This window comes from Orbicella faveolata, unplaced genomic scaffold, assembly GCF_042242905.1.
Source record: "Orbicella faveolata isolate gen_17 unplaced genomic scaffold, um_ofav_v1 contig_34, whole genome shotgun sequence".
Lineage (NCBI taxonomy): Eukaryota > Metazoa > Cnidaria > Anthozoa > Scleractinia > Merulinidae > Orbicella > Orbicella faveolata.
In genome coordinates, this window is record NW_028301563.1 from 32,355,015 (window position 1) to 32,382,677 (window position 27,663).

Genomic DNA, 27,663 nt, shown 5'->3' on the forward strand with positions numbered 1-27,663 from the left:
GTCTTATATGTTATGAAATGTATCTTTCAGCCAACATATAGTCGACTTTGACACTAACTAATCTGCGCATGCGTTTGGAGCAAATTGCTTCTGTTCTTGAGAGAATGGCACCACAGGGATAGCATGAGATTTGCAAAACCATATATATATTTTTGTCATAATCGCCCATAGTTTTGCGTAATACACTCGGGTGCCTACCGCACCCATTCCCCTTCCCGCAAAGCTAATCGATTAATTGAAATTAATTTATTAAACAATCATTAATATTTACACCATAGCGCCATAGCGTCTTATGGGCGTAGCGGCAGGCAGCCCTCATAACCATCCCAATAGTGCACTTTGTACTAAAAAGCAAAAACAACGCTACGCATACACAAGTACGCAGTGCGGACCTATTTTTGAGATTCGGAGGGAGTCTTAGGTCTTAGGATGAGGAGAGGGTCTTAGGTTAGTCTGCTGGCAGCCGGTTTTTTCTCTTAGGGTCACTTAGACGAGTGTTTAGTCATCGCGAACGCAAAAGGGCAGTATGGCGGTGGCCAAGTGGAGAAGAAGCCGAGTCCCATTCCCCTTTACGCTAAAGCGTCATACCTCATGACCCCTGCTGAAGTCCTGCACACCCTTTAGTTTAAAACGAAGATTCAGTAATACCTACTGGAGAAAAAGTGACCCGACGAGAAATGAATAGCCTACTTATTGCCGTACCCACACCCAGAGAAAAGCTGGTTGCCGGGTACAGATAAATAAATCACGCAAAGCCACGCGAAGCGCGCGTGAGATCCGCGCGAGATGGAAACAGGGAAGTGGAACAAAGGTGCAGAAATATGGCGGGCAGCGAAGTTCAAGATCTCGCTTCACTGGAAGCCAGGGTAGTCAACGAAGGAGCAGTGGTAGAGCTGATTAGAGGAAGATACAACCAAGACAAAATTTATGTGAGTAAAGTTCTTGCTGCAAGAGCTCGTTGTTTTTTTAATCTAACAGCTGTTAGCTGCTTTCTGACTTCTCGAATCGTGCAAACGTAATGTCATTTTGCTAACTTCTACTTTGTAACATGGTGTAATCTGTACAACTGCAGACAGCCATCGGCGATATTTTGCTCTCCGTGAACCCATTCAAAAGTCTACCAATATATGGCACTCAGGTGAGCGTACGATCTCGACTAATATAAGTTTATCTTAAGCTTACATCAATAACTTTATATTGATCGTTTAAACAATTTGTTGTTGATAAATAAGCTACATTTACATTAAATAATGATGCCTGTTGATGCACATGCAGTGCTGTTAAGTTATCATTGCTTTCATAATGCCATATCTGCGGAGACGCAATAAAAGCGAGAATGCTTAGTTTTGCGACTGAAGCGAGCAAATGCGATAAAACGTCAACAGATTGAGCAGTGAAATTATCTGTGTAAGGGCTAAGTCCGCCAGATCGCGCAAGATTCAAATTTTGTGCATCATTGTTTTGCAGCTCAATCGATTCGGTATTAATTTAATAGTGCAGTTAAGAGTTCTAAACAAATCTGTTTTGATCTTGTACGAATGTAAAGATCTTTTTTTTTTGTCAAAACCCTCAAGCTTATTTCAAATCAGAGCCGAGTAAAGATTGAAGTTAAGGTGGCTCAAAACAGTTTTTTTTTTGAGACTTTGGAACTAAGTGCGATTTTTCAGGCGTGGAACTGTACTGTTTTGAATGGCTGTGCTATTTTTTAAGGTAACTCAAATGTACCTTTCATTTTGTTTAAGTCATAAATTAAGGTTGCACTGTTCTGTTGCATAGCAACAAACTTGACTCACTTTTTACAATCATTTGCATCTATCCAAACTAAGCTGATGACCCCATATTTTTTTGATTAAAATCTTTTTGTTACGCTCAGAAGAAGAAACAGGAAAATTTGAAAAAAATTCTGTGGCGTAGATTTTGCTAAAAAAAAAAATGGAAATTTCAAGATTGCAAAAATTCCACTCCACAGTATTTTGTTACAATTTTGCAAAATCATTCTGGTTTTGCTGTTGAATAATTTTTTTGCATTAAAAAAGTAGGGTCACCAGATTAGTTTTTGAGATATTAGCTTCGTGGATAAGGAATTTTTAGCACGCATTCTATGCCCAAATTAAAATCTCGATTTTGCAAGATCATACTTTTCGCACGTGTGAAGGCAGCCTGCTGCTCAGTTAAGCCCGCAATTCCATGCGAGTAAACGTGAATACCCAGAAACAGTGTTTTCTATTTTGCTGTTGTCATTAGTAGCATAAGCAGTAGAAGAAGAGTACCATAAATACCTGACGGTGAGACTCGCCTAGTAAAAAGAATGCAGAAAACTTGAAGAGTAGTATTTTCCCTGTTGTTTTTTAGATTGATAGCCGGTTGGATTGATTGCAACATCAACATCACAAGTTTTGTTTATGTTTCAGCACAGCGGTTTCAAAGAATGTTTTTTCATTCGAAATTCCCTGGATGTTTTTGAAGGTAAAAATAAGCGTTGTCACAAACAGCTTACTAAACTTGGCAGAAACAAAGTTTTACAAAGTGGGCCTCGCACTGCCATATTTGTTGTGAGTTTTGCAAACTTTAAATCTTGCACGCTATCTCGCCACCCCTCAGGTGATCGCGTAATGCCTCACACTGAAGTGTGTGTTAGAGCCCAGGCTTCTCATGGAAATATTACTGTTTTGAGCCACCTTAACTTTATCGTGATATTCTGATGGCATGATGCAGTAGAGCTCTGGTGCCGCCAAGCGGCAAGCATACTCATAAAAACCCGTGTATAGCGGCGCTTGTCCACCGCTAGCTGGACCGCACAAAATCCATGGATGAACACAACGTATTTCGCACCAAACTTCTTTAGGAACGCCTTCTTTATTGTTGTATCGTATTGTGAAACTAAAAACAATTGATTTACGAAATTAGGGACAAGCAAATAGCTTAAGAAATATTCCGGGTAAATCAGACTTACATTGCCGGATCTGGTGAGAGTTGACATCAATAGAACCTTTCCTTCCTTTGATATGACTAACAGGCAATGAGATGTAATTTCTTTCCTTTGGAGCACGAGTGCTTGCGAAAACTGATCAAAGGTCCTTTTTTCCTAAATTGTATTGAATTACACAATAGATGTCTAGCGCAACATGCATTCTGTGTGGAAACGTGAGACAACTTAAGAGCGCATGATGAGCCACCTAGTGTGACTTTAAAGATTGAACCAAATCAAACAAGGGATAGAAACTTGTGCTATAGGGGCACTTACACTGTGAATTGCTTTTTTTCATGGTAAAATGGAAAAGAACGTGAAGAAGCAGCTGCAACTTTGTTAACAACTGCACAGTGCTGTAGGCTACTCATCATCTAGAACAGAATAGATAGTGAGTAGCGTAGCCAATCAGAGAATGGTATTCATGATAGAATCAATGCTAGCAGTTTTATAGCAATAGACTAGGGCAATGGTTTTTATTTGGGGTTGGGGGGGGGGGGCTTTTATTCGGGGAGGCACATATTAAGAAGAATAAAAACCATGTTTCGAAATAACGAGATAAAATGTATCTGAGAAACAAATTGATTGTTACTCTATTAGCCTATAACTTTGATTAAAAGTTTTGATGTTTGTATAGAAATGCAAAATGAATGCACTTATAAATTAGATGGGCTTTTATCCAGGAGGACACATATCTGGGAGGTTTGTATCCGAAATAATATCTTTATTAGCAAATAGGGGGCTTATGTCAGGAGGGTGGAGGGGGGGAGGGGCTTGTAACTGGGGGCTTTAACATGGGATTTTATGAAAAAACCATGACAACAATGGCAACAAATGTGAAGCCATATTATTTTAATTAACACATCACCAGAAAGTAATATTTTGTAGAAAACCGTTATTAATACTATATCCAACCATATTCAGAATACAATTAAATGTTCACTCCTGGATCCTTTGTCCTGACGACTCTCCCTACACACATTGTATTAGGGCATTGGGTGCTGGGAGGAATCCCATAGAAAAAGGATGGGGGTGCTACAAGTCAACAATTTTGGAAAGAACCCCTAAGAGGTTCCAAGATTTGGTGTTAACATTGTGGGTGTGACTTGAAATGTTTTTCACTCTTAATTAAGAGTACACCAGTTCTAATAGAACACATTATCTCAGGGCTATCATATTGTATTCAGTGCAATACCCTAAAAGGTATCCGAAATGCTTCTGCTGTGGATGTTTTGTGGAGGACCACCCTAAGATATACCAAAACCACTTTTTTAATTCCTAAAAGGTATGATGAGCACTCTTGTCCTTTCTATAATAATGGGATTCCCCCCAGGGTTGGGTGAGCTTTCTGCAGTTTCTAAAAAGGTTGAGATACATCCTGTGTTAATTATTATTGTCTACTTCTGAAAAATGTATATTTAAATAAAGTAAATTACAAGTAAAACACATCACCCCTAGCTGGTTTTCATATGGATCAACTGTCCTGATTGAATTGGAATTTGAAGATGTTGGTTTTTTTTTTTTGGAGGGAGGGAGGAAAACCAGAGAACCTGGAGAAAAACCCTCGCAGAGAGACGAGAACCAACAACAAATTAGACTCAACCCACATATGGCCGGAATCGAACCCAGGCCACAATGGTGGGAGCTGGCAAGTGCCAGTGCTCTCACCACTGTGCCAATGATCCCTGCTCCTCATATTGAACCAATACAATAGAATTAAAGAAAAGCAGTGGTACACATCACGTAAATGATGGCTCTTCCTCCAATTACTTTCACAGTTCTGTGGATGAGGAATGTGCTATTGTATATATAATTTAATCCCATTTTGGGTTACATCTCAGCATTATCGGTATAACCCAGTAATTTATCTATACACACTCATTATGCAAAGACACTATCACAGTTATATGTACAACTTAAGGGCCCATTAACAGATTTGCACACGCACTTGCATTTGCATGTGTTGCTAAGGAGGGTACATGTAAAATTTCACTTCTGGGCTTCTTGTGTCAGCCTGCAGAGTGCAGAAAATTTAATCAATTCAAAAGCTTGCAAATTAAATTTGGTAACATTTTAAATGTTTTTTTTTTGGGGGGGGGGAGGGGGTTCACAGAACACAAAGTTCAAGCAAAAACAAACTAAGAGAAAAACAGATAAACAATTTCCCATTCTTGATGCATCTACTATGTATAAAAATAATTATTTGCTTTGAGCCTTGAATTGATTACAAGTTCTACAGTAGTCTGTGTAATATGTGATTTATAGTAACTGCAGTGTTGCTTTTACAATACTCAATTGAAAACCTGCTCTTAAAGCATGCAGTAATGTTTCCCATCTTTTTAGGACATACAAGCTTATCAGACTTCACAAGCAGAGAGGCAATTACCACCCCATGTGTATTCTAAATGCAAGACTATTCTTAAATCCATGTGCCACTCTTCAAAAAGTCAATGTTGTGTGTTGACTGGTGATAGTGCCTCAGGAAAAACAGAATCCCTCAAGCATTTCCTGGGCTACATTGTCAACGTGGTTGTACCGATACAGGCCAGCCTGAAATTAAAGTTTTTACAGGTACTGCAGTGTTACTTGATCTGTCTGTTATCCTACTGAGTTAAAATCCAAACCTTTTTTGTGTGTGTGAAAATCTTGATGAGTCCTCTGAAGTGTTAAAAGTATCTCAGCCAAATCTCAGCTTGCTAGCCAAATGAAATGTAATAAGTATCTTAGCAAGTGAAGACATTTCTCATTTTTCACTGTGATCTTGGCAAACTTGCTGGGACCTGACCTAGAGCTTACTGGCAATCAAACCCAGAGTTGCCCATCTGCATTGGGCTAAATTAAATGGCCCATACAGTTGGAGCTAATAGTCTGTTTTCTGTATAGCACTAAGAAAATAAACACAAGGATAGCCTACAGATGGCTTTAAGGGTAAAGGTTAAGTCTGCCAAGTGTGGTCCGGATGCATGCATACGATCAAGCCAAGAGACCCATCAGGCTGGTGCTTATCCATGGCTTCAGAAGCATTCCTGGATGGGATGCTTAAGTCCATCACAGCATTAATTCCCCCAGCATTAAATTTTCTGGTACTTGTTTAATATTTACCTGGGTGAGGAGAGAGACAGTGTGAGAGGAAAATGTCTTGCTCAAGAACACAGCACAATTACCCTGGCCAGGGCTTGCACCAGACTGCCTGCTCCACAATCAATTTGAGTAAATAACAGTATATTTACCAGCTAGGTGATGTTTCTGTTACATTTTGTTTGAGTCTTTTGTATTTGATTACTGCTAGGTTCAGTTCATTGTTGAAGCTTTTGGCAATGCTGTTACAGTGCAAAACAAGAACTCAAGCAGATTTGCAATGTACTATGAAGCTTACTTTTCACCTGAATTCAAATTGTCTGGAGGTAAGTTACTTTAAGATAACAAATTATTAGATTGGGATTGTGACTAACAATTAATTATTAAGAAATAATTTTGCAATATTATTCAAAAAAAGGGCTTTAATTTAATTCAGAGCTTGGCTTATTCTAATGAAGATTTAAAGGGAGGGTTTCATGGTTTGGTGCATGCCTCTAAATCTAAATACTTTTGTTTGCTTCTTATGAATGTTTTTACTTTAAGAACCCCTCTCAGATGTAGTTTGGTAATCACATGCTATAGATAGTCGTGGTAGAATGACAGATGACCAAAATTCTCAGAAGATTTCAGTGGATTTTACCAATGCTGTCAACTGTGGAATTTAGTTTTGACCTGTACAATTTATTCTACAGCTGATGATTTATGGCTATTTGCATGTGAAATTAGGTAACTTGTGTATGATTATGGTTCACAAACAATGAAAAACTGGGCCTGTTCCGGAAAGCTTGCACAGGTGAATAAATGATGCAAACTGTGAAACCGTCCCTGTATTGGTGTTACTGATTTGGGTTTTGAAATTTCGTAGCAATTTGTAATATTTATTTTTAATACTGTTTCTGTTTTATTTATTGTACATATCTCAGTGGTTAGATCACCTGACCATTACAAGTAAATTCTGGTATTCAAGACCATGTTGGAAACTTTTATCAACCCAGATTTTAATTTATGAGTACAGCACAAGAAGCTCATACTGTATAAACCAAAGAATAATTTAGTACTTCATGCAGATATTTAGGTAGTCATACTTTGTTACACGTACTGGTATATTTTTTAAATCACTGTATTGGTTGTATCATAGGAAAGATTCATCACTACATGTTGGAGAAATCACGAGTAGTTCATCAAGAGAAGGTAAAGTGAGGTCATTTTAACTGTATACTTACAGGGAGAAATTAAAAGCACTGAGGTAATAATTTGTAATTATAAAAAATAGTTAAAATTCTTGACTATCTGATACTCACAACAGGCGATTTGCATGATGGTGTCATTTGACTACAACTACCAGAATCCTTCACTTTTTCTGTTTCTTATGCTAATTAGGGCAATTGTTATTTAAACCCCACTGGGAATTCAAAATTTAAATAACAAAGAAAAAACAAAAGGAATTCTCTTGCCTGTGACTGATGGACAAAGTTGTCAGGCACAACATCATCTTTTCAAGAAAATTTTTTTGGCCTAAAAATGATAAATAATAACTCACTCATTTTAAAACGTCACTGACTGTCTACAGGTACGCTACAGGCTGACTACTGTGTTTATACTTTCTTTGTAATTTCATTGTTCAGGGAGGCAAGAATTTTCATATTTTCCACTATCTTCTCTATGGGATGCATGCAGATCAATTACAGGAATACAGCCTTACTTCCGATTACCTTCATCGGTCAGTAAATCATAATTTATTAGTCTGCAATGATAAATCACTCGAACCTGTATATAACAGCCCTGTATTAAGTGGCCACCGTCTATTAAGCAACCACTTCCTTAAGTCCTGAGAGTGGCCATTATATGCAGGTTCGACTGTATATTGTTACCCAGTCAGTCAGATATGAGTCCCATGGCCTTGTTTTAATTGTCCTGTAATATGTGAAAATATTGAAGGTCCGCAGCCAGGATAAAACATGGTAAAAATTTAAAAATGATCTCTGGCTGAAACGATTACAAAAAATTACAAGCTCTGACTGCCTGAACTATAGTCTTCAATGGATTACGACTCCAGTCGAAGACTGTAGTTAAGGAGGTTGAAAGCTTGTAATTTTTTTTAATCGTTTCAGCCAGGGATCGTTTTTAAATTTTTACCATGTCCTGTGATAGCTTCTAATGCCCAGTAAATCTAATTTAAATGCCACCCTGTTGATTATTATAAACAGCCTGTTTGTATGGGTCCGCTCTCAAAAATTTTAATAGTCTTTATTAAATCCTTTATCAACAGTTAGTTTTGTTTTCCAAAGAATCCAGGGTTTGTACGGGTCCTGGAAACCTGGAAAGTCCTGGAATTTTATTGTGGCATTTTCCAGGACAGGAAAGTCCTGGAAAAAGGCTACTGGTCCTGGAAAGTTCTGGAAATCTGTTAAACTCGCGTAAAAAATATGAAATGTATGGCAGACAGTAAGGAGAATTAACATTGAGATCTTGGAAGTGAAAGGGTTAATGTGAATTTTAGAGTCCTGAAAAAGTCTTGGAAAAGTCCTGAAAATTTTTTTGCTGGAAAGGATACAAACCCTGAGAATCTAAATGTTTCCCAGGGCAAAGTTGAGAGAAAAATTGAGATTCAAGGGAAAACATATTATTTAACTGTTTCCTAAGGCCGGGACCAGTAAATTTAAATGTTTTGCTATATAGCTGAAGTTTAGTGGAAAGTAATAAGGCAAGAAGAATTACCCCCAAATCAAGGTTACCTCTGGTTAGTGGGAGAATGGGCAACAACTGCTCATTGTTGCCCACCAGGCGACATGCCATTATCGTGTGACCTTAAATCGACCAATAAGAGTGTGTGTTTGCTATAGGAGATTCAGTTAAACTCTGGCTATATTACAGCTGCAATAATCATTGCTCTCCATATATCATTTGAAGATTTTAACGAAGGTGTGTCAATATATGGTAATTAACTGACATTTATTGGAAACATTTGACTAAAGTTAAACCTTCCTTAACAACTGAAGGTACATGGCCTACGACCCATCTGTTTCTTCAGAGGATGATGCCAGCAAGGCAACTCTAAGTGAGAAGTATTCAAAGATGTTAAGTTATATGGAGGCTGTTGGCTTTACTAATGAGGTAGGATAAAGATTGGTGTTGCTGATCAAACAGTTATACATTGTGAAGTAGATGATGAAGAGGTTTGTCATCAATTACAACAGCTCACTAGTGTTGGTCCCAAACTTTGATGTGAGTGGTGTGAAAGGTGTACTCCCATATATAAACTATGTTTGTACCCGAGGAGAGGGACCCCCACGTGAAAAGGTCAAGGATGCAAGCTTACAAGTCGTCTCATATAGGGATGTAAATTAAAGACTTATGGTCTCGTTGTACTTATGGTGTTCAGGACAAAATACCACACTCAAGTATCTGTTAGGGTTGCTCTCAAAGTTATAATAAAAAACACTGCAATGTCTGTTTTTAAGTGGTATCTTTTAGGGGTCAAGTAAAGCTTTAGCCACACCCAGATTGTTCTCCTTTAGGGGTTTAATTCAAATTATCTGATGAGTATGTTCAACCTGTAACATGAAAGTCTTCCCCTCCCAGCGGTTCGCACACTACCCTAACGGATTTGATTGTTGAGCAGTGTTTTGGGTTATGGAGTTTCACATTATACATGTATGTTTGTCATGCCTTTCTTTGCAGGAAATCACTAATATTTTAAAGTGTTTGGCATCGGTTCTTCACATTGGAAATATTTCATTTGGTGCAATGAGTCAGCAATCAAACTCAGCATTTGTCAAAGACCCGCAGCCTGTCCATTGTGGTAAGGTTAAGTTAAGTGGCCACCGCCACTATGAGTGGCGGTGGCCTCATGGTTAGTGTGCTTGTCTCCTGATCGAGTGGTCCGGGTTTGAGCCCTTATTAAGGCGGGGACATTGTGTTGTGTTCTTGGACAAGACACTTTACTCTCACAGTGCCTCTCTCCACCTAAGTGTATAAATGGGTACCAGAGCACTTAAAAAAAAAGATTGGTAGAAACAGCCAATTTCACAGGAATTTTTGGAGCAAATTTCGCTGGAAAGTGATTGGTTTTGCGCTGATCGGATGGCCAAAATGCGGGGAAAAAAGAACAAGATCCATTTTCTTTTTCAATTTCCATATCATAACTTCATGATCATGTAGATCCCATCAAGTGAATAAAAAAATATCTATCATATGCATTTTAATTTAATTGACATCAAGGCACTGGCATGATTACTGATATTGCTCTAAATTTTCAGCTAGTTCTCTTCTTGGTGTGTCTGTGGATGAAATGGGAGAGGCCCTTGTCAAAGGAACAGCTTATCAAAAAGGTCAATTTATTTTTTTTAACCATTAGCTCTATGCTAAGTAGTCTATATAATATATTTTAATGTAATTACATGTTATTAGTTGTCTTAGCTATTAATTGTGTGCCTCTCTTAATTAATATTTTATACTCATATATAAATTTAACTATTTAGACTTCCTCAATAACGTCGTAATTATAGCATTTTTTTTCCTCCTCTTCTTTTCCTTTCTTTTTATGTGTGCACACACTTGGTAGCCATGGTAGTTTAGATAATGTTGTAAATGTTTTTTTTTTTTTTTTTTTTTTTAAATTAGATGAATTTTGATTGTGTAGTTATTAGTAACTTAGTAATTTAAGTAATTGTTCCTGAAAAGCCCCATTGGGGAGGTAACAATAAAGTATGTAATGTAATGTAATGTAAATCAACATTTTTATTGTTAATGTTTTATTCAAAGGGGTGAAAGTTGCCATTCAAAAGTCTGTTAATCTGGCAGCCGAAGGGAGAGACAACCTGGCCAAAGCCCTGTACTCTCGGTTGTTTAGTTGGCTTGTGATTAAGGTCAACAGTTGTTTGAAGGAAAGAGGTGAAGAACACAGGTAACTAATTATAAGAGAATTATGAAGGAAAAGAATGAAGAACACAGGTAAATAAGTTAATTATTGATCACCCAGACAATAAGGTAGTGCAGAATATTCTTAACTACATCATGGGAAGTCAAGTCAGTTTTTGTGAACAAGTCATGAAAGGCCGCAAACTGGACACCCAGTGATCAGAGCCATAAACTAGGCACATAATGCGTGCACTTCGCTTAATTTTGAGTCCTGATCTGCATATATCTTGTTTCTTTGATGCTTGGTAAATACATTTTGTAAATTGTTCAGTTCCAGAAAATATCCATACTCCCCCCATAGAAGGGATTGGAATTTCCTGGGGGGTGGGGGTTCTGTAAAACCAAAAAAATTAAAGAAATGTATGAAGCTCAATCGGAATTTCCAGAGGGGGTTGGGGGGGGGGGGACTTAGAAATATTCCCTTCCATGGGGGAGGTATGGATATTTTCTGGAACTACACATTATAGTTTTGGTCAGATGTTTTAATTTGTTGCTCTGTCTTTTCAGACACTCTGTTGGCCCATCGCTGGGATTACTGGACGTCTTTGGATTTGAGAAATTTGAAATTAATGGCCTTGAACAACTGTGCATCAACACTGCAAATGAACAGCTCGCATATTTCTACAACCAACGTGTGTTTGTTTGGGAACAGGTAAGGAACGATCCTGTGTTGTGAACTGACACGCTTTAATGACTTCTTTTGCCATGTTTTGCACAGTTTTCAAAAGTTATGAAAAGCACTTAACAGACTTTTTTTGCTCAAAAGAAGTTCTCAAAAGACATTTTTAATTCCATTATCGTGCTCTTAATTTCAAATCGACCTAGCGCTTCATGCTTGTCCGATTTTGAAATTACTCACGCGATTACTCCCTGAATTATACTTCAGTCGATGGGAAGTGCCAGATTTTTTCTGGAAATTGACTTTCCACATGAATAAAACATTTAAAAGATGGGATAAGTCTTGAGATCCAGTAGTTAACTTATGCTAATGAGGCTAAATTTTGACCCAATATGGTCTAAGCTCTCGTAAGCGACCACCTCTCGTAAGCAACCACTAAGGCTTGACATTTTGGGTGGTCGCTTTTGGGAGGTATGACTGTAATAAATCTTAAATAAGGAATACATTACATAGCAGTTTTAAAAGGGTCCTCAATTAAGATAAATCACTATGAACTTTCATGCTATTATATGTACTTAACAACAATTTTCAGGCGGAATTTGAATCTGAAGGACTGCGAAGTCAGAAGATATCCTATTATGATAACAAGAAAACTGTTGACCTTCTGTTGAATGTGAGTTGTCAGCTGAAGGATTTATTAATTCTGTTAAAATCATTTTAAAAAGGCTAAGCCCAAGGCTGTGTTTGATTACATGTAACAATAATATGACATTATGAGCTTAAGATTTCTATGAGGTGATAGGTTAGACAATTTCGGCAGGTGTCATGCTATGCTTAACTGTGTTAAGACAGAGCTGTTTGCTGGGATTGAATCTCACTTGTTTTCTCTTCTCATTCAGCCACTTCAGGGATTGTTGCCAATCTTCGATAGTGAGAGTAAGATTGCACAGGCCACTGATGCTGCCTTAATAAAAAAATGTGATACCGTTCATCGCAAACACCCCAACTACGAGGTCGCTAAGCTGTCATATCCTGCCTTCACTATTCGGCATTATGCTGCCTCTGTAAGTTGGTTGAGATGAAAAGATATTTATAATTATTATTATTATTATTATTATTAAATTAATCAATTAATTACAATACCAACCTTACTGTGCTAACACAACACTAGCATGACATAAAACAGCTACATTACATACAATACTACTTACATTAACCTTAGTTATAAGGTGACAATACCATGTGTTATTTAGCTTACCATAACATGACTTATAATCCATCAAATATTTTTGCTTGCACTCGATTGGTCTAAACATGTCACGTGACTGATGATTCCCCAGCAAAAACTGGGGAATATCCAAGTTTAATATATACCACACAAGTGAATAGTGCTTTTTGCATGCCCTGATTGGTTAACTCGGAGGTGATTAGCAAGTACTATTCACCTCTGAGCAACCGGCACGAGAGATTTTAAAATTTCCGACTGCTTGTCACACATAAAATAACGTTTTGGTCCACTAATTATTCAGCTTGTGTGGTATATACTGAAACAATTATTCACCTCAGTGCTGGTGAAAGTGATGGATATTTACCTCCACTTCGGTGAATAATTGTTAAATATTCCCCAATTTTCAAAACTGCACCTGTTGCGAAAAAGATTTGAAGGACAATAAACACAGTAGCCTCCATTTGGTGCAAAAATATGCTCAGATATTTGTCCACGGACATTATCTGTTCCTTGAAGCTCAAACTGTGAGCTTTAATGTTATGACACTAGTTCTTCTTACAATTCCATTACTTACAGTACTAACTTTAATTACTAGTTAATGATATCATGCATTTCTCACAATATATAATTATGGGTTATTGACCAAGTGTGAGGTCAAGATGGCTGGATATTGGCCAAGTTCTTTTTTTGCGTGTTTTTCCCAAAATTGAAAATGAAGCCTCTCCACTCCTTGCGTGCTATTTTAAATTTATGTATACCTATCTATCCATCGGGCTCAAGGGCTAATTGCAGTTTATCTCCATTTTACAGGTTACATACGTGACGTTGGGGTTTCTAAACAGTAATCGAGAAATGCTTGGTGCCAGTCTCCAGGATTGTTTGCAAAGTAAGCATGGTTTTATATGTAGCGCTTTTATAAGCATTTTAAATTAACTTTCAGTACTAGTCCAAGCTTGAAATATTAAGGTTGTAATACTGGCTACTTTTATTAGTTGTATTAAAATACAGTAGTTTTAGCCCCCTGAGGACACAAAAAGGAAATTGAATAATCGGATGTCTCATAGTGCGCTCGTCTCTGGATCGAGCAGCCCAGGTTTGAGCCCTGGCCAGGGACATTGCATTGTGTTCTTGGGCAAGACACTTTACTCTCACAGTGCCTCTCTCTACCTAGGTGTATAAATGGGTACCGGTGAAATTAATGCTGGGGGTAACCCTGCGATGGACCAGCATCCCATCCAGGGGGGAGTAGAAAAACTCATAGTCGCCTCATTCAATAGAAACCAGGATAAGCACCGGTCTGATGGGCCTGATGGGCCTGATGGGCACCTTGGCTCGTATGCAGACCTTATACCTTATATTCATGTGTTTTGTTTGTGTTCTCTTGGCCTGCACTAGCTATCCAGCTGAATTCTAATAATATTCATTTCTTCTCGGAGGCTTGAAATGATTAGCAATAGTTCAGTCCTAACTCTCATAGGAGCCAGAGGGTCTTATGTGTAGCGTATTAGACTCTGAATTTCACAGGACAAATTGGCCAGCTGTGAGGAAAATTCTGCATGCCTGGTTTAACCATCTAGCAGAAAGATTTTTCAGTTCAAAAGTTTTGCTGGCCTATGGAAACCATTCACCCTCGTACTGTTGGTGAAATCCTTAGAACTGAGTTCTTGTGAGTTATCAGGTTCAAACTGGCTACAATCACTGTGTTATGTTCTTGGCCAAAACAGTTTACTCTCACAGTGCCTCCCTCCATCCAGGTGTATAAATGGGTACCGGCAAATGTAATGTTGGGGGGGGGGGGGGGAGGTAACTTTGCGAAGGTCTAGCATCCCATCTAAGGGGGGAGCAGAAATACTGACTGGTCGCTCATCAATGCTACAGAAACCAGGATAAGCTTCTTCAAGATAGGGACCTACACATACTTAACTCTACGTTCTCATGTTTGCTTCTTGTGATCATCATCCGTCTCAGCTGTAACATGTAAATTAAGAAATAAAAATGACTGATTGACTGATTAATTGATTGATCATGTTCATTTGTTTGTGTAGGTAGTAATAATGAGTTCATAAGGAAACTGTTTCGAGCCCAGATTTCTGGGACAGGATCTCTGGCTTTGCAACCTGAAAGGTATGGAATTCAATCAAGACCCCGTCATGATTCAACAATAGTAAAAATTGACATACTTCAAATAGGAAATTAAGTTTTGCCAGTTATTTAGTAATCTATGTGAATTTCAGCGCTAGCCTATTAATATCTGCTTTGAAATACTTTTTTATTCTTAAAAATGGCGCCATGGCTACGCCAAAACATTGCATGAGCAATTTGTTCCTTTATTTTTGCGTGTCTTTGCTTTTATTAGCAGATCTCTTTTGATCAAAAGTTATAACTTAGTTTTAATTTTAGTATTGGTCGGTAGCTTGCAAAACTTGTGCTTGTCATTTATCTATAGTGCAAGGTGACTGTCTTTTTGTTTATCTGTTTGCTTCTAGGATGACGGCTGTGCCTAACATTTTGATGCAACTGAAAAAGAATAAGAAGTAAGATACCGCTATGCGAATGGGTCTAACAGTATTTTCATTTGGTCTTTGTATAGGGTGGTGTTTGTTAGTGTGGGCTTCTCACTGGTGATTATAAGCTTATTTTTATTGAAAACTAATGGCAAACATAGATATGATTATAAATATATTAACACTGTGTCATCTTGACTAACATTTTATGACTGGCAAATGTATACATGATCATATGTCAACGAGAAAAGGAAGGTGTTAATTTTTTTGAAAAATTTCTTCGTCGTCGTCATCATCAACGTTAAGAGTTTTCTTAGTTATTGTCACTAAAATAAACTGATTGGAAGTAACTGGAAATCATTTTGCAGGAATCCAACTATAAGGCACAAGGCTGCAGTGTAAGTAATCACAACAATTATAGTCTAATGATGTTTTAAGCGTTTTGCTGTGAACAAAAGAAGTCTGTTTTCCTTCACTTGGGGAATAAAGTGTTGCTGGGAATTTCAGTGACATTAGAAGAACTGAAAGAAAAAAGGGAAAAAGGAATTAAGTGAGTTTCGAGTTCACAGCATGCGGTGGAGAATAGGTGAAGCGAATTTTTTTTTAAAGAGCGCCATGAAAGATTAAAAATGAATAGCAGAAATTGAAAAAAAAAACCTCTTTATGGGGAGAAGGGATGGCGTAGTGGTGAGAGTGCTTCTCTATGTGAGAGTCTTCTCTCTATGTGGCCTGGGTTCGATTCCGGGCCCGGTGTCACATGTGGGTTGAGTTTGTTGTTGGTTCTCGCCTTGCTCCGAGGTTGAGGGTCTTTTTCCGGGAACTCCGGTTTTCCTCCCTGCACAAATCCAACATCTCCAAATTCCAATTCGACCAGGATAGAGAACGCGCATGAAAACCAGGTAAGGCGGATGTGGCTTCCTCTCTATCTAATGTCATTTGTAACGCTGGCACCAGCCATAAATCAAAGGGGCGAAATGGAGGATCCGTAACCTACAAGTACGGACTGAGAAGACGAGGTCACACCGAACGGCTTCAAAAGATCGGGGTATATGTTCCAGCGGAATAAAATCAGTCACTTCGAGATTTCGAAATCCTAGCGAAGTCGTTAGCAGATTTTAACAGACAAGTCTTCAGAATTTTAAGGATACGCAGTGTTTTGCTCATTTAAATAACGAGACATTTTGGTAACAAAAACTGCGTCAAATTTTATGCGAGCTGTACCGTAGAGTCTCTGAATTGACCAATCACAGCGCTCGTACTGTAAAGTAAGTAAAGCTGACTACTAACAACGCTATGTATTGACTTCCACATTCAGTGTGCAACACTTGGCTTTAACGGAGACCAAACAAGCTAAGCAAGGTTTTTATACACTTGGATCTCAGTTAAGGGTGAGTCCGGGTATTAATAAGGGTAATATATGGTTTATCTCTATCATGATGACGTTGAACGAAGTACTCGTGATGAAAAAGAAAAGTCAAAATGGGTGTCTGGAAAACCCGAATAGCGAATAGCGAATAGTCGCGAATAGCGAATAGTCCCGAATAGTGCGAATAGTCTCGAATAGTGCGAATAGTGGCGAACAGTCGCGAAAAGTGGCGAATAGTGACGAATAGTCGTCAATAGTCACCGCCTTAGGTCTAATATCCTTGCGTTAATTAATTATCCAAATAAGCAACAGAATTCCAGTGAATTTATTACCTTTTCTTCTCCGGACTCAGGCTAGTAGGCTCATGTCCATCGCCGACATTAAGAAAACAGAAAACACGAGGATAACCTAACAAAGACGTATTTACGCTTTTGGAGTGGTTAAAACAGAAGAAATTACGTTTAGAAACACCTTTTGTCCTGATAAGCGTCTGCTTTTCAGCGGGAAAATCCCGTCCTACGTTGCTGCGAGGTTGACTGCGAGATACTGGGTACCTTATTTGCTACGATTTACCACTAATTTGCCACTATTCGCCACTATTCGCTACTATTCGAGACTGCGCCACTATTCGCACTATTCGAGACTATTCGTACTATTCGCTATTCGCTATTCGGGACTATTCGCTGTTCGCTATTCGCGACTATTCGCTATTCGCTATTCGGGTTTTCCAGACACCCAGTCAAAATATAGCCTTACGCGATTTGACCAGTTATGTCACTTTTGGCACAATGTTGTTCCCTCGAAGCGTTGCAAAGCGGCGTTGCAAATTTTCCTGCCGTTTAAAAGAGGCGAAGTTTAAGCCGAGACAGAGACTTACATAGAGAGGTAGATTTGGGGGCCTCGCTTCCAGCTAAAAGGCTTAATATGAAGCACTTTGAAAATTGCATGCCTATTTTTTTATCTTGTAGACGTCTATTGCAGAACTTATGGAGAAAATGCTGTCGTGTGAAGTCCATTTTGTCAGGTGTGGTTTTTATCACGTAGCTCAGCCAAAACACGGTACGGTACGAAACGGTACGTAACGCAACTCAACGCAACGCAAGGCAACGAAACGAAACGAATCACGGGCCCGCACACCCACAGAGACTTTTTTCTTATGCTGGCGGTTGTAACACGACCTACTTCAAATTAGACCTCGGGGGTTTGATATATGACTGTAGCTTTCTTTTGCAATCTTTGATGACTTCCAAATGAAACGGGACCATAAGAGAAGTGTAAAATATGGAACAAGTTAAAGAAATGTAATTTCCTTTATGATACAAGTCTGCATCAAAGATCAAATCCAGTCCTGGACGGAATTCTAACCCATGACTTCCCAAAGGGGAGGGGGATGGGGTGGGGGCATGAGTCTCTTTATGTAGTTCAGAGGTTTATGGCTCTATAGCTCAAAGGTCAGGGGAGTATGCATGATCACAGATCAGGAAATAGTCAAGGCAAAAAATTCTTCATGGTCAGGAAAAGTCAGGGAATTATATTTTTTGTCAGGGAAAATTGATTTTTTGAAGAAAAATGAGAGAAAATTGAATTTATAACACCACTGATTTAATGCCAGTGGAGGCTGGAAGAAACATTTCGGGTCACTTGTGATCTCAACGATGTTTTTCCTGAATGAAGAAGGCCAAAGCTGTTGAAAACTTATCAGTCTAAAACTCATGGGTGGAAATTAGGGCGGCACAAGGAGCCTGGAGGTCGCCACTGTATCTGACATTTCGTATTTATTTGGTCGGGGAAATTTTATTTTGATCAGGGAAAAGTCAGGAAATAGTCAGGAAATAGTTAGGGAATTTTAGTTAAAGTAATCATATTCTGGTTAACTAAGGAATTTGAAAAATGCACGAAGAAATAATCAGATCAATATCTTCTCAAAACGGACGAGCAAGCTACAATTACTTCTTCATGTGTCACGAGTGAAAACCCAGGTTAAGGAGCACTGTGATGTGCTTGAACTCATTGGTTGTTTATTTGACAGGTGCATCAAGCCAAACTGGTACCAGTCTCCTGATCGTTTTGATCCTGACGCGGTTCTCGCCCAAGTGAGGTCGTTAGCTGTTGTGCCGACAGTGCAAATGAGGAGTCTAGGATTTCCTGTTTGGTTTCCGTTTAATGTCTTTATTGAAAGGTTCTGTCTTCAGTTCAAACTTTCAGTGGTTTTTGTTGAGGGGACTAAATGTTTTTCCAAGAAAAAGATTTTTTTGGACCCAAAGCGTCTGAAGTTAAATTAAACTCTGTATAAATCTGCTACATATTGCATCAACGCCCCGTCCACACCACGCTGGAGAAATTTGAAAACGGCGTTTCCATTGTGAAAACGCATCGAATGTTTTCTGTCCACACTACGCCGGAGAAAGTTGAAATCTCAACAATCACCGGTCATTTTGGATTTGTGTTTGAGGAAAACTCGGGCAGGGAAATCACGTGATTATCGTGACGTCATCGTTTTCGAAAAGCTCCGTTTTCAAAATGTTTTCTGTCCACACGAAATCCCAAAGCTAGCGTTCAAATTCCTCCGGTTTCGAAAAGCTCCGTTTTTGTGACGGATTACTGTGCCTAGTAGTGTGACGGATTCGTAGGCCTAACCGTAGAATTAAAGCCGCGTGTTCAAACTTCCTCGATGTGCTGTGGACTGGGCCTTAATAAACCAGTGGTTGGCCTTGTTACCGTAATATGCAATCGACTAGGAGTATTCCTACTGTCCCTGGATGGGATAGTCCATCCCTGGTTTCCCCCCCCCCCCCCTCTATTTCCCAAAAGTTTTTTGGCAGGTCGCCTAAATAATTCTTTGGTGCTCATTTATACACCTGGGTGGAGTGAGGCACTGTGAGAGTAAATTGTCTTTCCCAAGAACACAACACAATGACCCTGGCACGGGTTCGCATTAAGTCCCCTACTGGATTCGGAGCCTGGTGCGCTGAACATTAGATCACCCCCCAAAGTAAGGAAAGGCTCACCGACTCTTTGGGTTCTGTGCGGAACAAATTTTTGAGTGCGTATCAATTACTCTGCCCGTTTTTGCTCTCGGTAACATTGTGAATTGTGGATTTTCAAGCGAGGGTAACTCAAGGAAGTGCCCGTTTCTTACGTTTATGTATTTTTTGTTTAGCCCCTTTATCTTGAGCCCCAGGCTCGGGCAAATGGGCAACCTTTCCCTGTGTCACGACTTAAATAACATATGTAAAGAGAGCGGTTTTTACTTGAGTGTTGAAAAGTAATTGTTTTCGCATTACTGCACTACACAATTGGCTAAAAGAACTCGCGCCTCTTTTTCATCCAATCAGAAGAAAAAGCCAATCAAATTGTGACTCGTTCGCACACGTTTTCCCGCGCTTCGCGTCAGCTATGTGTATTTATTATGAGTTTTGATTGGTTCATTGGACTGTCTATGCCCTTTGTGATTGGCCAGAGTGATTACTAAAGGTTTTGGTCTTATGACACTCCATTGAAAACCGCTATAAAATTATTACTAATATTACTATTACTATTACAGGTTTGGTATTATGGTCGGCTTGCTGCCAAATGTGCACAGTAAAGACATGAGTCAGACTTGTCAAAAGATGCTTCGTTTGCTAGCTGACCCCAGAGGGTGGAAGATAGGCAAAACTAAGGTATAGACAAGTGTTACTTATAAGGTGTTTACACATGACGTCACGGCAGCCATATTGGTGTCCCAGAACAAGGAAACGGCGGCCATATTGGTGTCCCAAAACAATAAAAAGGCGGCGGCCATGTTGGTGTCCCAAACCAATCCCAAGGGGGGGGGGGGGGGGAGGGAGGGGGCTCAGAACCTTCTGTTAATGTTAACACTTTCTTTTGTTACATTCATAGAAAAATGATGATTTTATTTCCTCTTTACGTCAGTTTTGAGTAATACGTCGACAGCATTATTTTTTCTTTTTTTCAACAGGTGTTTTTGACATACTGGTGTTTGGAAAGATTTAACTTGTTTCTGGACCGACTGGCATCTGCGGCAGTTGTTATACAGAGAGGTACTTAATCGGTCTTCAAGCGAGAGTTCAGTGATCAGTGATAAATTATACTTTGAAACGTGGAAGGTTTTCAAACGGGAAACCAAACCTTGTTAATGTGTACTTATTGACCGAGTGGGAGGGCCGGGCGGGAAAATATTTGACTTATTGCTCGTGCGTCCTGACGTTAACCGGAACTTAATATTTTCCTGTCCGGCCTGACCTCACTCAGTCGATAAGGATTTTATCACATGACAATTTTTACTCATCATTTGTGAGGAGTGTCGACCTTCTTTCAGTACCCTCTGTCTGTCGTTAATTTTAACTCGCATCGATTTTTTGGGGGGGCGGGGGGGAAAGGGGGCAGCGGGGGGAGGCGCGTACACATTTTTCCGGCCCTATTACTGCGATGCGTACGACCCTCACACGGCACCTTTTTTTAACGTTTTCAGAGGAAAAAGCGCGCGGGATTGTACGGGTCATACGATAATTAGGTGTCATACGGTTATGAGGTACCAAACTAAAGGGCCACGAGACGGACACCATTAGTTGGTCAAGGAAAGAGAGGTTAATCCTTAGATTAAGTTCATCATAGTGAGCGACTTTCTCGTTCAGCTGTTGTCGTTGTCAACATTAAATTTGTCGTTTTTACAGTTTTCAGAGGTTGGCAAGCTAGATCTCTCTATTCCAGGCTGAAACAACTTACAGTGATACAGGAAAACAGTGTTAAGAATTTTCTAGAAACGGTGAGGCTTGTCTAGCAACTTGCTCTCCTTTTTGCATGCTCGTTTTACATATATAATTAGCTGATTTCAGCTTTTCAATTCTCACTAATCACCCCATTCATTCCTAAAAATACTATCAAGGATAATACGGTTAGTTATAGATCAGAACGACATTCTCTTCAACTTGTGATCAGTTCCTATTTTCACACATTTTCACAGCTGAGCCCTTCTCTCTCAAGAGAGCAAGAAAACAAAAATCTTCGCCCTGTTTTTAGAGAGATGGGAATATGCACACAAGCTTCTTAGTACTCCATACACTTTGTAAAGAAACCAGATTCTATTTTCAGGGGTGGCGAATGGTCCTTCAATAGCCTGCGAGCAGGCTCACGTTTGAGTACAAACGTGCGGGACGTAGCCGCGAGCGCGAAATCGAGCGGCGAAGCCGCGAGACGAGAAACTTTCTTGGCACCTCTTAATTAGATTCGTTCCCGCCGGATCGCTTTGCTCTTCGCCGCTTGCACGCAACTCAAAGCTGAGCCTGCTCGCAGGCTAGTCCTTCAACAGCCACGAGTCTCGCAAAATGTGTGTCGAATTTCAGGCGTCTTGCAGACTCGCTCTTTCAGAGGCTACGAGCGTCCCTTAAAAGACAACTGTAAAATGGTCTGTTGAAGAAGTCAAAATGTTTTGGGCTTGCAAAGAAAAACACTAGTCTCGCATTTACCATTTGCCACCCTTTATTTTTTGCTGTATTTACTTCGATTATCAGTTGAGTAAGGCGCGACGAAGCTTTGGTGACGAAGTTTTGGACTTATAATTACGGTGTTGCTACGGGCAACTTCTCTCCGTTCCAACAGTAACAACATCGTCGCCTGCAATTTCGCGCGTTTTGCCGCTAATGACGTCAAAGGCTGACAAGCTGCCACTGGAAAGGGAGCCAGTTGCCTCAGTGACAACAACACAAGTATTGAATGTTAAAAACCTGGTCGCCAAACTTTCGTCGCGCCTTATTCTACTGATAATCGTAGTACATGTGTCTGTAGTCTTAATCAGATACTGATGAGAGAGAGTTTAGCTCAACCTCTGTCGACGTCTGTTGACAATTGTTTCACTTGTCTTAACGACTGTGGATATCCAGTACTCATCAGAATTTTGTATTATCTCATTCTTTGTAGATCGGAAGTGGAAGCGAGGTGATGTTTGAGCATAATTCTAATCAGGTGACGGAAGAAGATGCTAAGCAAAAACTGAGACTGAGCGAGGTAGAGTCTGCAGCTTCGAAACAAATAATCATTAGTTCGAAATAATTTGAGTGTAGGTGGCGTGGCTGAGTGGTTTAGGGTGCCGAATTTGAAATCTAGAGGTCCCTGGTTCAAATCGTCCACTCTACCGCTATCTGGATTTGTCCTCGGTAGTCCCAAGTTCAACTCCTCGACCGCGGTGTGTAAATAGCCAACTGGTCAGCGTCATACCAGTTGGGATTTTCAATCCACAGCGTTCATATGAGTGCGCATGCTTAAGCCACGCGCGTGCCATTTGGGCAATTTATTAAAGTTATTTAGTTTTGCTTATTTTATTTAGTATTGAAACGAAATGTTCTTAAAAGCTCCATTGTTCATTGACAATGAATTTGTCTTGAAGGCGTCGTTTAACTTTGTACAAGCTCAGCGGTCATATCATATCGCACAAAACTTGGTTTTATTGTATGATCTTGTTTGGTAAATTAGCCTACGATTAAAAGAAGGGTTATGATTGGTTCCCTCGGCGATCCGTATTTTGCAGTCATCGTGTCCAGTTCCCCAGCCGGGAAATGGGGCCGTGGGGAATCCATGGTGAATCCCTGGGGAATCCCTGGGGAATAGGGCGTTGATGACGGAACTTTGCAATGCCGACCACTTCAACAGACTGCTCACGAACTGTTTTCGTAGATTTGATTTTCCAAAACAACGTACTATCTTTCCCTTCATATTTGACCGACCATTTTGATTAAGCTTGAAATGAAACTACCTTATAATATGTGCCTAACGTTTTCTCGAGCGTTTACCAGAAAAAACGAATACATCTAATTATGGGCAAAACCTATTCTATCGAACTTTGGTATAAATCCGCTTGCGTTCTATCACGAATGGCTTCGCTACTCACTATCTATTCTGTGATAGATAGTGAGTAGCCTAGCAGTGTGTGCTTGTTAACAAACTGGCGGCCGCTTCTTTGCGATTTCGAAGTGTCATGTCGTCATTCAATAAAACCCTAGGCGTTGGAAGTCACGCCGGTGCTATTAAGTACAAATAACTCAAGAACGCAAGAGAAAGTCTTCTAAACACTTTGAATTTTACAGGAAGTAATCACTTAGAGATAACCTTAATTATAACTCATCAAATATTTTCGCTCGCGCGCGATTGGTCTAAACGCGTCAAGTGACCGAATATTCCCCAGCTAAAACTGGGAAATATCCGAAAATATTCCCCAATTTTCGAAACTGCGTGTGTTGCGAAAAATATTTGAAGGATAATAAACACAAAAGCCCCCATTTGACTTTGAAAATATGCTCGGATATTTGTCCTTGGACATTATCTGTTCCTCAAAACTCACAGTTTTCCTCGAGCTCTCGGAAAATTGTTCGCTTCTCGGAACAGATAATGTCCACAGACAAATATCCGAGCATATTTCCGCGCCAACTTGAGGCTATTGTTCAAATGTCTTACTGATTTATTTACTGATGTCTCCCGTTTAGCAAGTCAACGTGCAGAGGCAGGCTTGGAGTCCTAACGCGTTAAATCAAAAAAGCCCTTCTGTTTTTTCGCCGCACACAGGTTTGTGGTTCTTCCTTATTGATTTTCCGCCTTTAACGGGACTTGGAGTTGTTTGGGGAAAGCAGTTTGATCGGGGCTCTGACAAAATTTTTTCAGGCATTTTCCGATGATAAACAAAGTTCAATAGACCTTGTTACCGGTACGGCAACCATCTTGAATCCATTGTTTCAAACATCTATTATGGGATGTTCAGGACGCAAATTAGTGTATATTTGCCCCCTGAACATCCCATAATAGCAATGGTTCAAAATGGCTGCCGTATCGGTAAACAGGTCTGTTCCAAGGAAACTTCAAAGTAAGAGCAAATACTAACAGAAAACCAAAATGAAACAAGAATAGATTGCAAAAGATTGCAAAAAAACAAAAACAAACAAACAACAACAACAACAACAAAGTGAGCCCAGAGTACTCAATCTACTGGAACCCTTTAACCACTGGAACATTTCAGGACATTTGAACACTTGCTCGAGCAGATCCGACTCTGTGAGACGGGCAGTAAATTTCATTAATCAAATAGGAAACCTTCACAGGGTATTGCCTCAAGCTCAGATCGGTGAGTGTTTACGTTGTAATGTAATGTTGTAGAGCCTTACTTGTATCAGTTGCAAGGTGAATGGGAACTCATTGTTATCATTGATGGCTTGAAAAAAATTGTAACACAAAGACAAAGACATAGTTTATTTTACTTGATCGCACACTTAGCTGTGGTAACGGTGCGTCCCATAGACTTGGTAAGCAGAGTCTACAAGACGCACCAGCTAGTTTACAGGTGCGCCAGGAAAACAAACTAAATAACACTTTGTTAGTTAATTTCTAACCTTCTCGCTGATTGGTTTACCCAGGTTTTGATGACGTAGATTCGTCGGATGGATTTCCACCAATGTCTCCTCGCCCCAGCTCTCCACAGAAGAAAATCTCAAACGTGTCACTGGGTTCTGTGTCGGATCTGTTTGGCCCAGAATCACCGACTCGCCCAGGTCCCCCACGGTCAAGAGCGTCTGACTTGTCAGTGATGTCTACCGAGTCTGCGTTCTCAGTTGTGAGTTGTGGTTTTGTGATTTATTGAATTGCAATTGGTTGTGGGACTTTGTCCTATCATTCAGAGAACTGAGTGTAGCAGGGAAGAGGGTCGTAAAGGTATGGGGGGAGGGGTGCGTAGACGGTGGACAATGATGTCACAATTGGAGTATCTAGGCATGGGGAAGAATAGGAGTGGTAAGGGTCACGTTTCACGCAAAAGATAACGGTGATTTCACGTTTTACCCAGTTCACGAACGTTCTCATTATTACATGTAACAGTTCTCGGTTCTCCTTTCGCGGACAACTGTCGGGATTATTAGGTGCTAATCAACGACAGTTTGCGCACAAGGACCAGAAAACCGTCAACTTCTGGTCGCTGGACGGCATGAAGGATACAAAATGACACGGTAATCTTGTGGAGAGGGTTAGCGTCAACAAGGAAAGTCGAGATGGAATCTGAATAACCGAAAGTGCAACGGAGCTCTGTCGTCTTTGTTAAATCTGCCCCAGTATTGTGCTGTAAATCGTATCTCAAGGTTACTTAGTTATTTATTTATTACGTTTCACAAGTGAAAAAAGAGTTGCATTTCAAGGTAAAAACGTCACTCACCACTCACGAAAATATCCTTTACCAACAGCAATAGCGAAGCGCGCGAGTGACGTCAAGACTCAGACAAACTCAGACAAACAAAACGGAATGGTGAACGATTTGACGCTTTTTCAAGCACGTAAGCTAGTGTTCCTAAAACAATTTTTGAAACGAAAGTTTGGCTTTCATTTTCCTCCTATTTCTCTCAGAACACGCTTATGTTGTCTGACTCTCGCGAGATGCCAATAATTTGCATTCTATTTTTAGACTTGGCGCGCTTCGTTATTCCATCAATAAGTTCGCTTTTTACGTAGAAAGTAGATCTCACCGTGTAGCTTCGGCATTTTTAAAATTGATCTGATGTTTGACCACATTTCCAAACACTGAGAAGAGAGTTGAAAATACGACGCGCAGCGGAGTATTTTTGACGAACTTTGAGGTGTTTGGAAATGTGGCGAAACACTGTCTTGAGTGTTTGATATATCTTCTCAATCGAAACTAAAACTTAGGAGAAAACGGAGAAACAAAATCATAAAAATCTCTGCTGATTAAGATCAGATATCCAAACACCGTCACAGTCATGATTTCCTTTGTGTAAACTCGATGAATTATTAATCAGTTTGAGAAGGTAAACTCTATTTGTTCACTTTCAGGAGTCTGATGATTTTGACGCAGCGCCTCAAGTTTGGTGTAAAATCACATGTTTTGAGAGAGAAACTCCCCAAGGAGAATTCTTTATTGATCGCCCTTCAATCATTGTTGATGGCTCTGACAATGCTTTTGACGTAACAAGGTAATTCTTATTACAAAATTTTCATTTATAACAGAACTAAATTAAGCAAACGGTCTCTTCGCTTGAAGATTGAGGCGCTTTGTAATCCATGGACGCTCAAAGCAGCGTCCACACTATTAATCCGTCACGAAAACGAAGCTTTCCGAAAACGCTCTTCAAACCGGATGAATTTGAAAACGCCGGCTTTCTGTTTTAGTGTGGACGGAAAACATTTTGAAAACGGAGCTTTTCGACAACAATGACGTCACGATACTCATGTGACTTTTCCGCATGAGTTTTCCTAAAACACAAATCCAAAATGGCCGGGAATTGTGAAATTCCTCCGGCGTAGTGTGGACGGAAAACATTTGATGCGTTTTTCTTTTAGAGTGAAACCTCCGTTTTCAAATTCCTGCGGGGTAGTGTGGACGGGGCGCTAAACTCTGAGGGGAGAGCCTGAGGAAGAATTTTGAAATCAGGATTTGCAGATTTTAAACTACAGTTCTCCTTGTTGTTCCTTGTTTTATGATTTGATGCCAAAAGTTAGAAGAGTTCTGTCAAGGTTTGTCAGTTTTGAAAGCCATTTTGCAAATCACAGCAATGCGCGAAACTCACGTCACATCAAAGGAAAATTTCAAATAACAGCTTACTACTACACTGACGCTGAGACAATAACCCCAAATGAAACAAGGATTACTAAGACTTAGGAACGTGGGAGATGGACGACGAACTAAGAACGTAACTTTGTTTCACTGTCATTCACAAGAATTGATAAGCCTTTGCCGTCCCTCAAGAACTCTCCGTTCATCTACATCTCTCCGTCTAAGTCGTACCAGCCATAACTTGAAGTCTTATGGACCTACAGCTTTTGCTGTCACCTCGCCACAACTCTGGAACGACTTACCAATATATATCAGAAAATCAGACAATCTTCATATTTTCAAAACTCGGCTTAAAACTCATTGAAATAATTTTATTGATTCTTATTTTATTTTTTTTTTTTATATTCTATTTTAATCATATTTTATAACTTGTAAACGCT

The 27,663-nt window shown here is 39.7% G+C and overlaps 1 protein-coding gene across 2 annotated transcripts in view; it reads left to right on the forward strand.

Moving 5' to 3' along the window:
- The first annotated feature begins 200 nt into the window (after positions 1–200).
- LOC110045219 (unconventional myosin-Ih-like) overlaps positions 201–27,663 on the forward strand; it is a 35,888-nt gene continuing 8,425 nt past the window's right edge. Inside the window, exons 1-28 of one of the 2 annotated variants that reach the window (XM_089271918.1) lie at positions 201–929; positions 1,073–1,138; positions 5,312–5,539; positions 6,258–6,372; positions 7,185–7,237; positions 7,672–7,766; positions 9,046–9,160; positions 9,728–9,848; positions 10,306–10,377; positions 10,811–10,952; positions 11,474–11,618; positions 12,178–12,258; positions 12,485–12,649; positions 13,624–13,699; positions 14,859–14,937; positions 15,300–15,347; positions 15,686–15,715; positions 16,633–16,705; positions 17,652–17,707; positions 18,713–18,862; positions 20,228–20,345; positions 20,645–20,726; positions 21,360–21,451; positions 22,603–22,689; positions 24,162–24,240; positions 24,689–24,793; positions 25,083–25,279; positions 26,503–26,642. In XM_089271918.1, coding sequence (XP_089128044.1) covers positions 822–929; positions 1,073–1,138; positions 5,312–5,539; positions 6,258–6,372; positions 7,185–7,237; positions 7,672–7,766; positions 9,046–9,160; positions 9,728–9,848; positions 10,306–10,377; positions 10,811–10,952; positions 11,474–11,618; positions 12,178–12,258; positions 12,485–12,649; positions 13,624–13,699; positions 14,859–14,937; positions 15,300–15,347; positions 15,686–15,715; positions 16,633–16,705; positions 17,652–17,707; positions 18,713–18,862; positions 20,228–20,345; positions 20,645–20,726; positions 21,360–21,451; positions 22,603–22,689; positions 24,162–24,240; positions 24,689–24,793; positions 25,083–25,279; positions 26,503–26,642 — 2,918 coding nt within the window. In that variant the 5' untranslated portion in view covers positions 201–821. The remainder of the gene's footprint in view (positions 930–1,072; positions 1,139–5,311; positions 5,540–6,257; positions 6,373–7,184; positions 7,238–7,671; positions 7,767–9,045; positions 9,161–9,727; positions 9,849–10,305; positions 10,378–10,810; positions 10,953–11,473; positions 11,619–12,177; positions 12,259–12,484; positions 12,650–13,623; positions 13,700–14,858; positions 14,938–15,299; positions 15,348–15,685; positions 15,716–16,632; positions 16,706–17,651; positions 17,708–18,712; positions 18,863–20,227; positions 20,346–20,644; positions 20,727–21,359; positions 21,452–22,602; positions 22,690–24,161; positions 24,241–24,688; positions 24,794–25,082; positions 25,280–26,502; positions 26,643–27,663) is intronic. The other variant, XM_089271919.1, reaches the window with a different exon arrangement.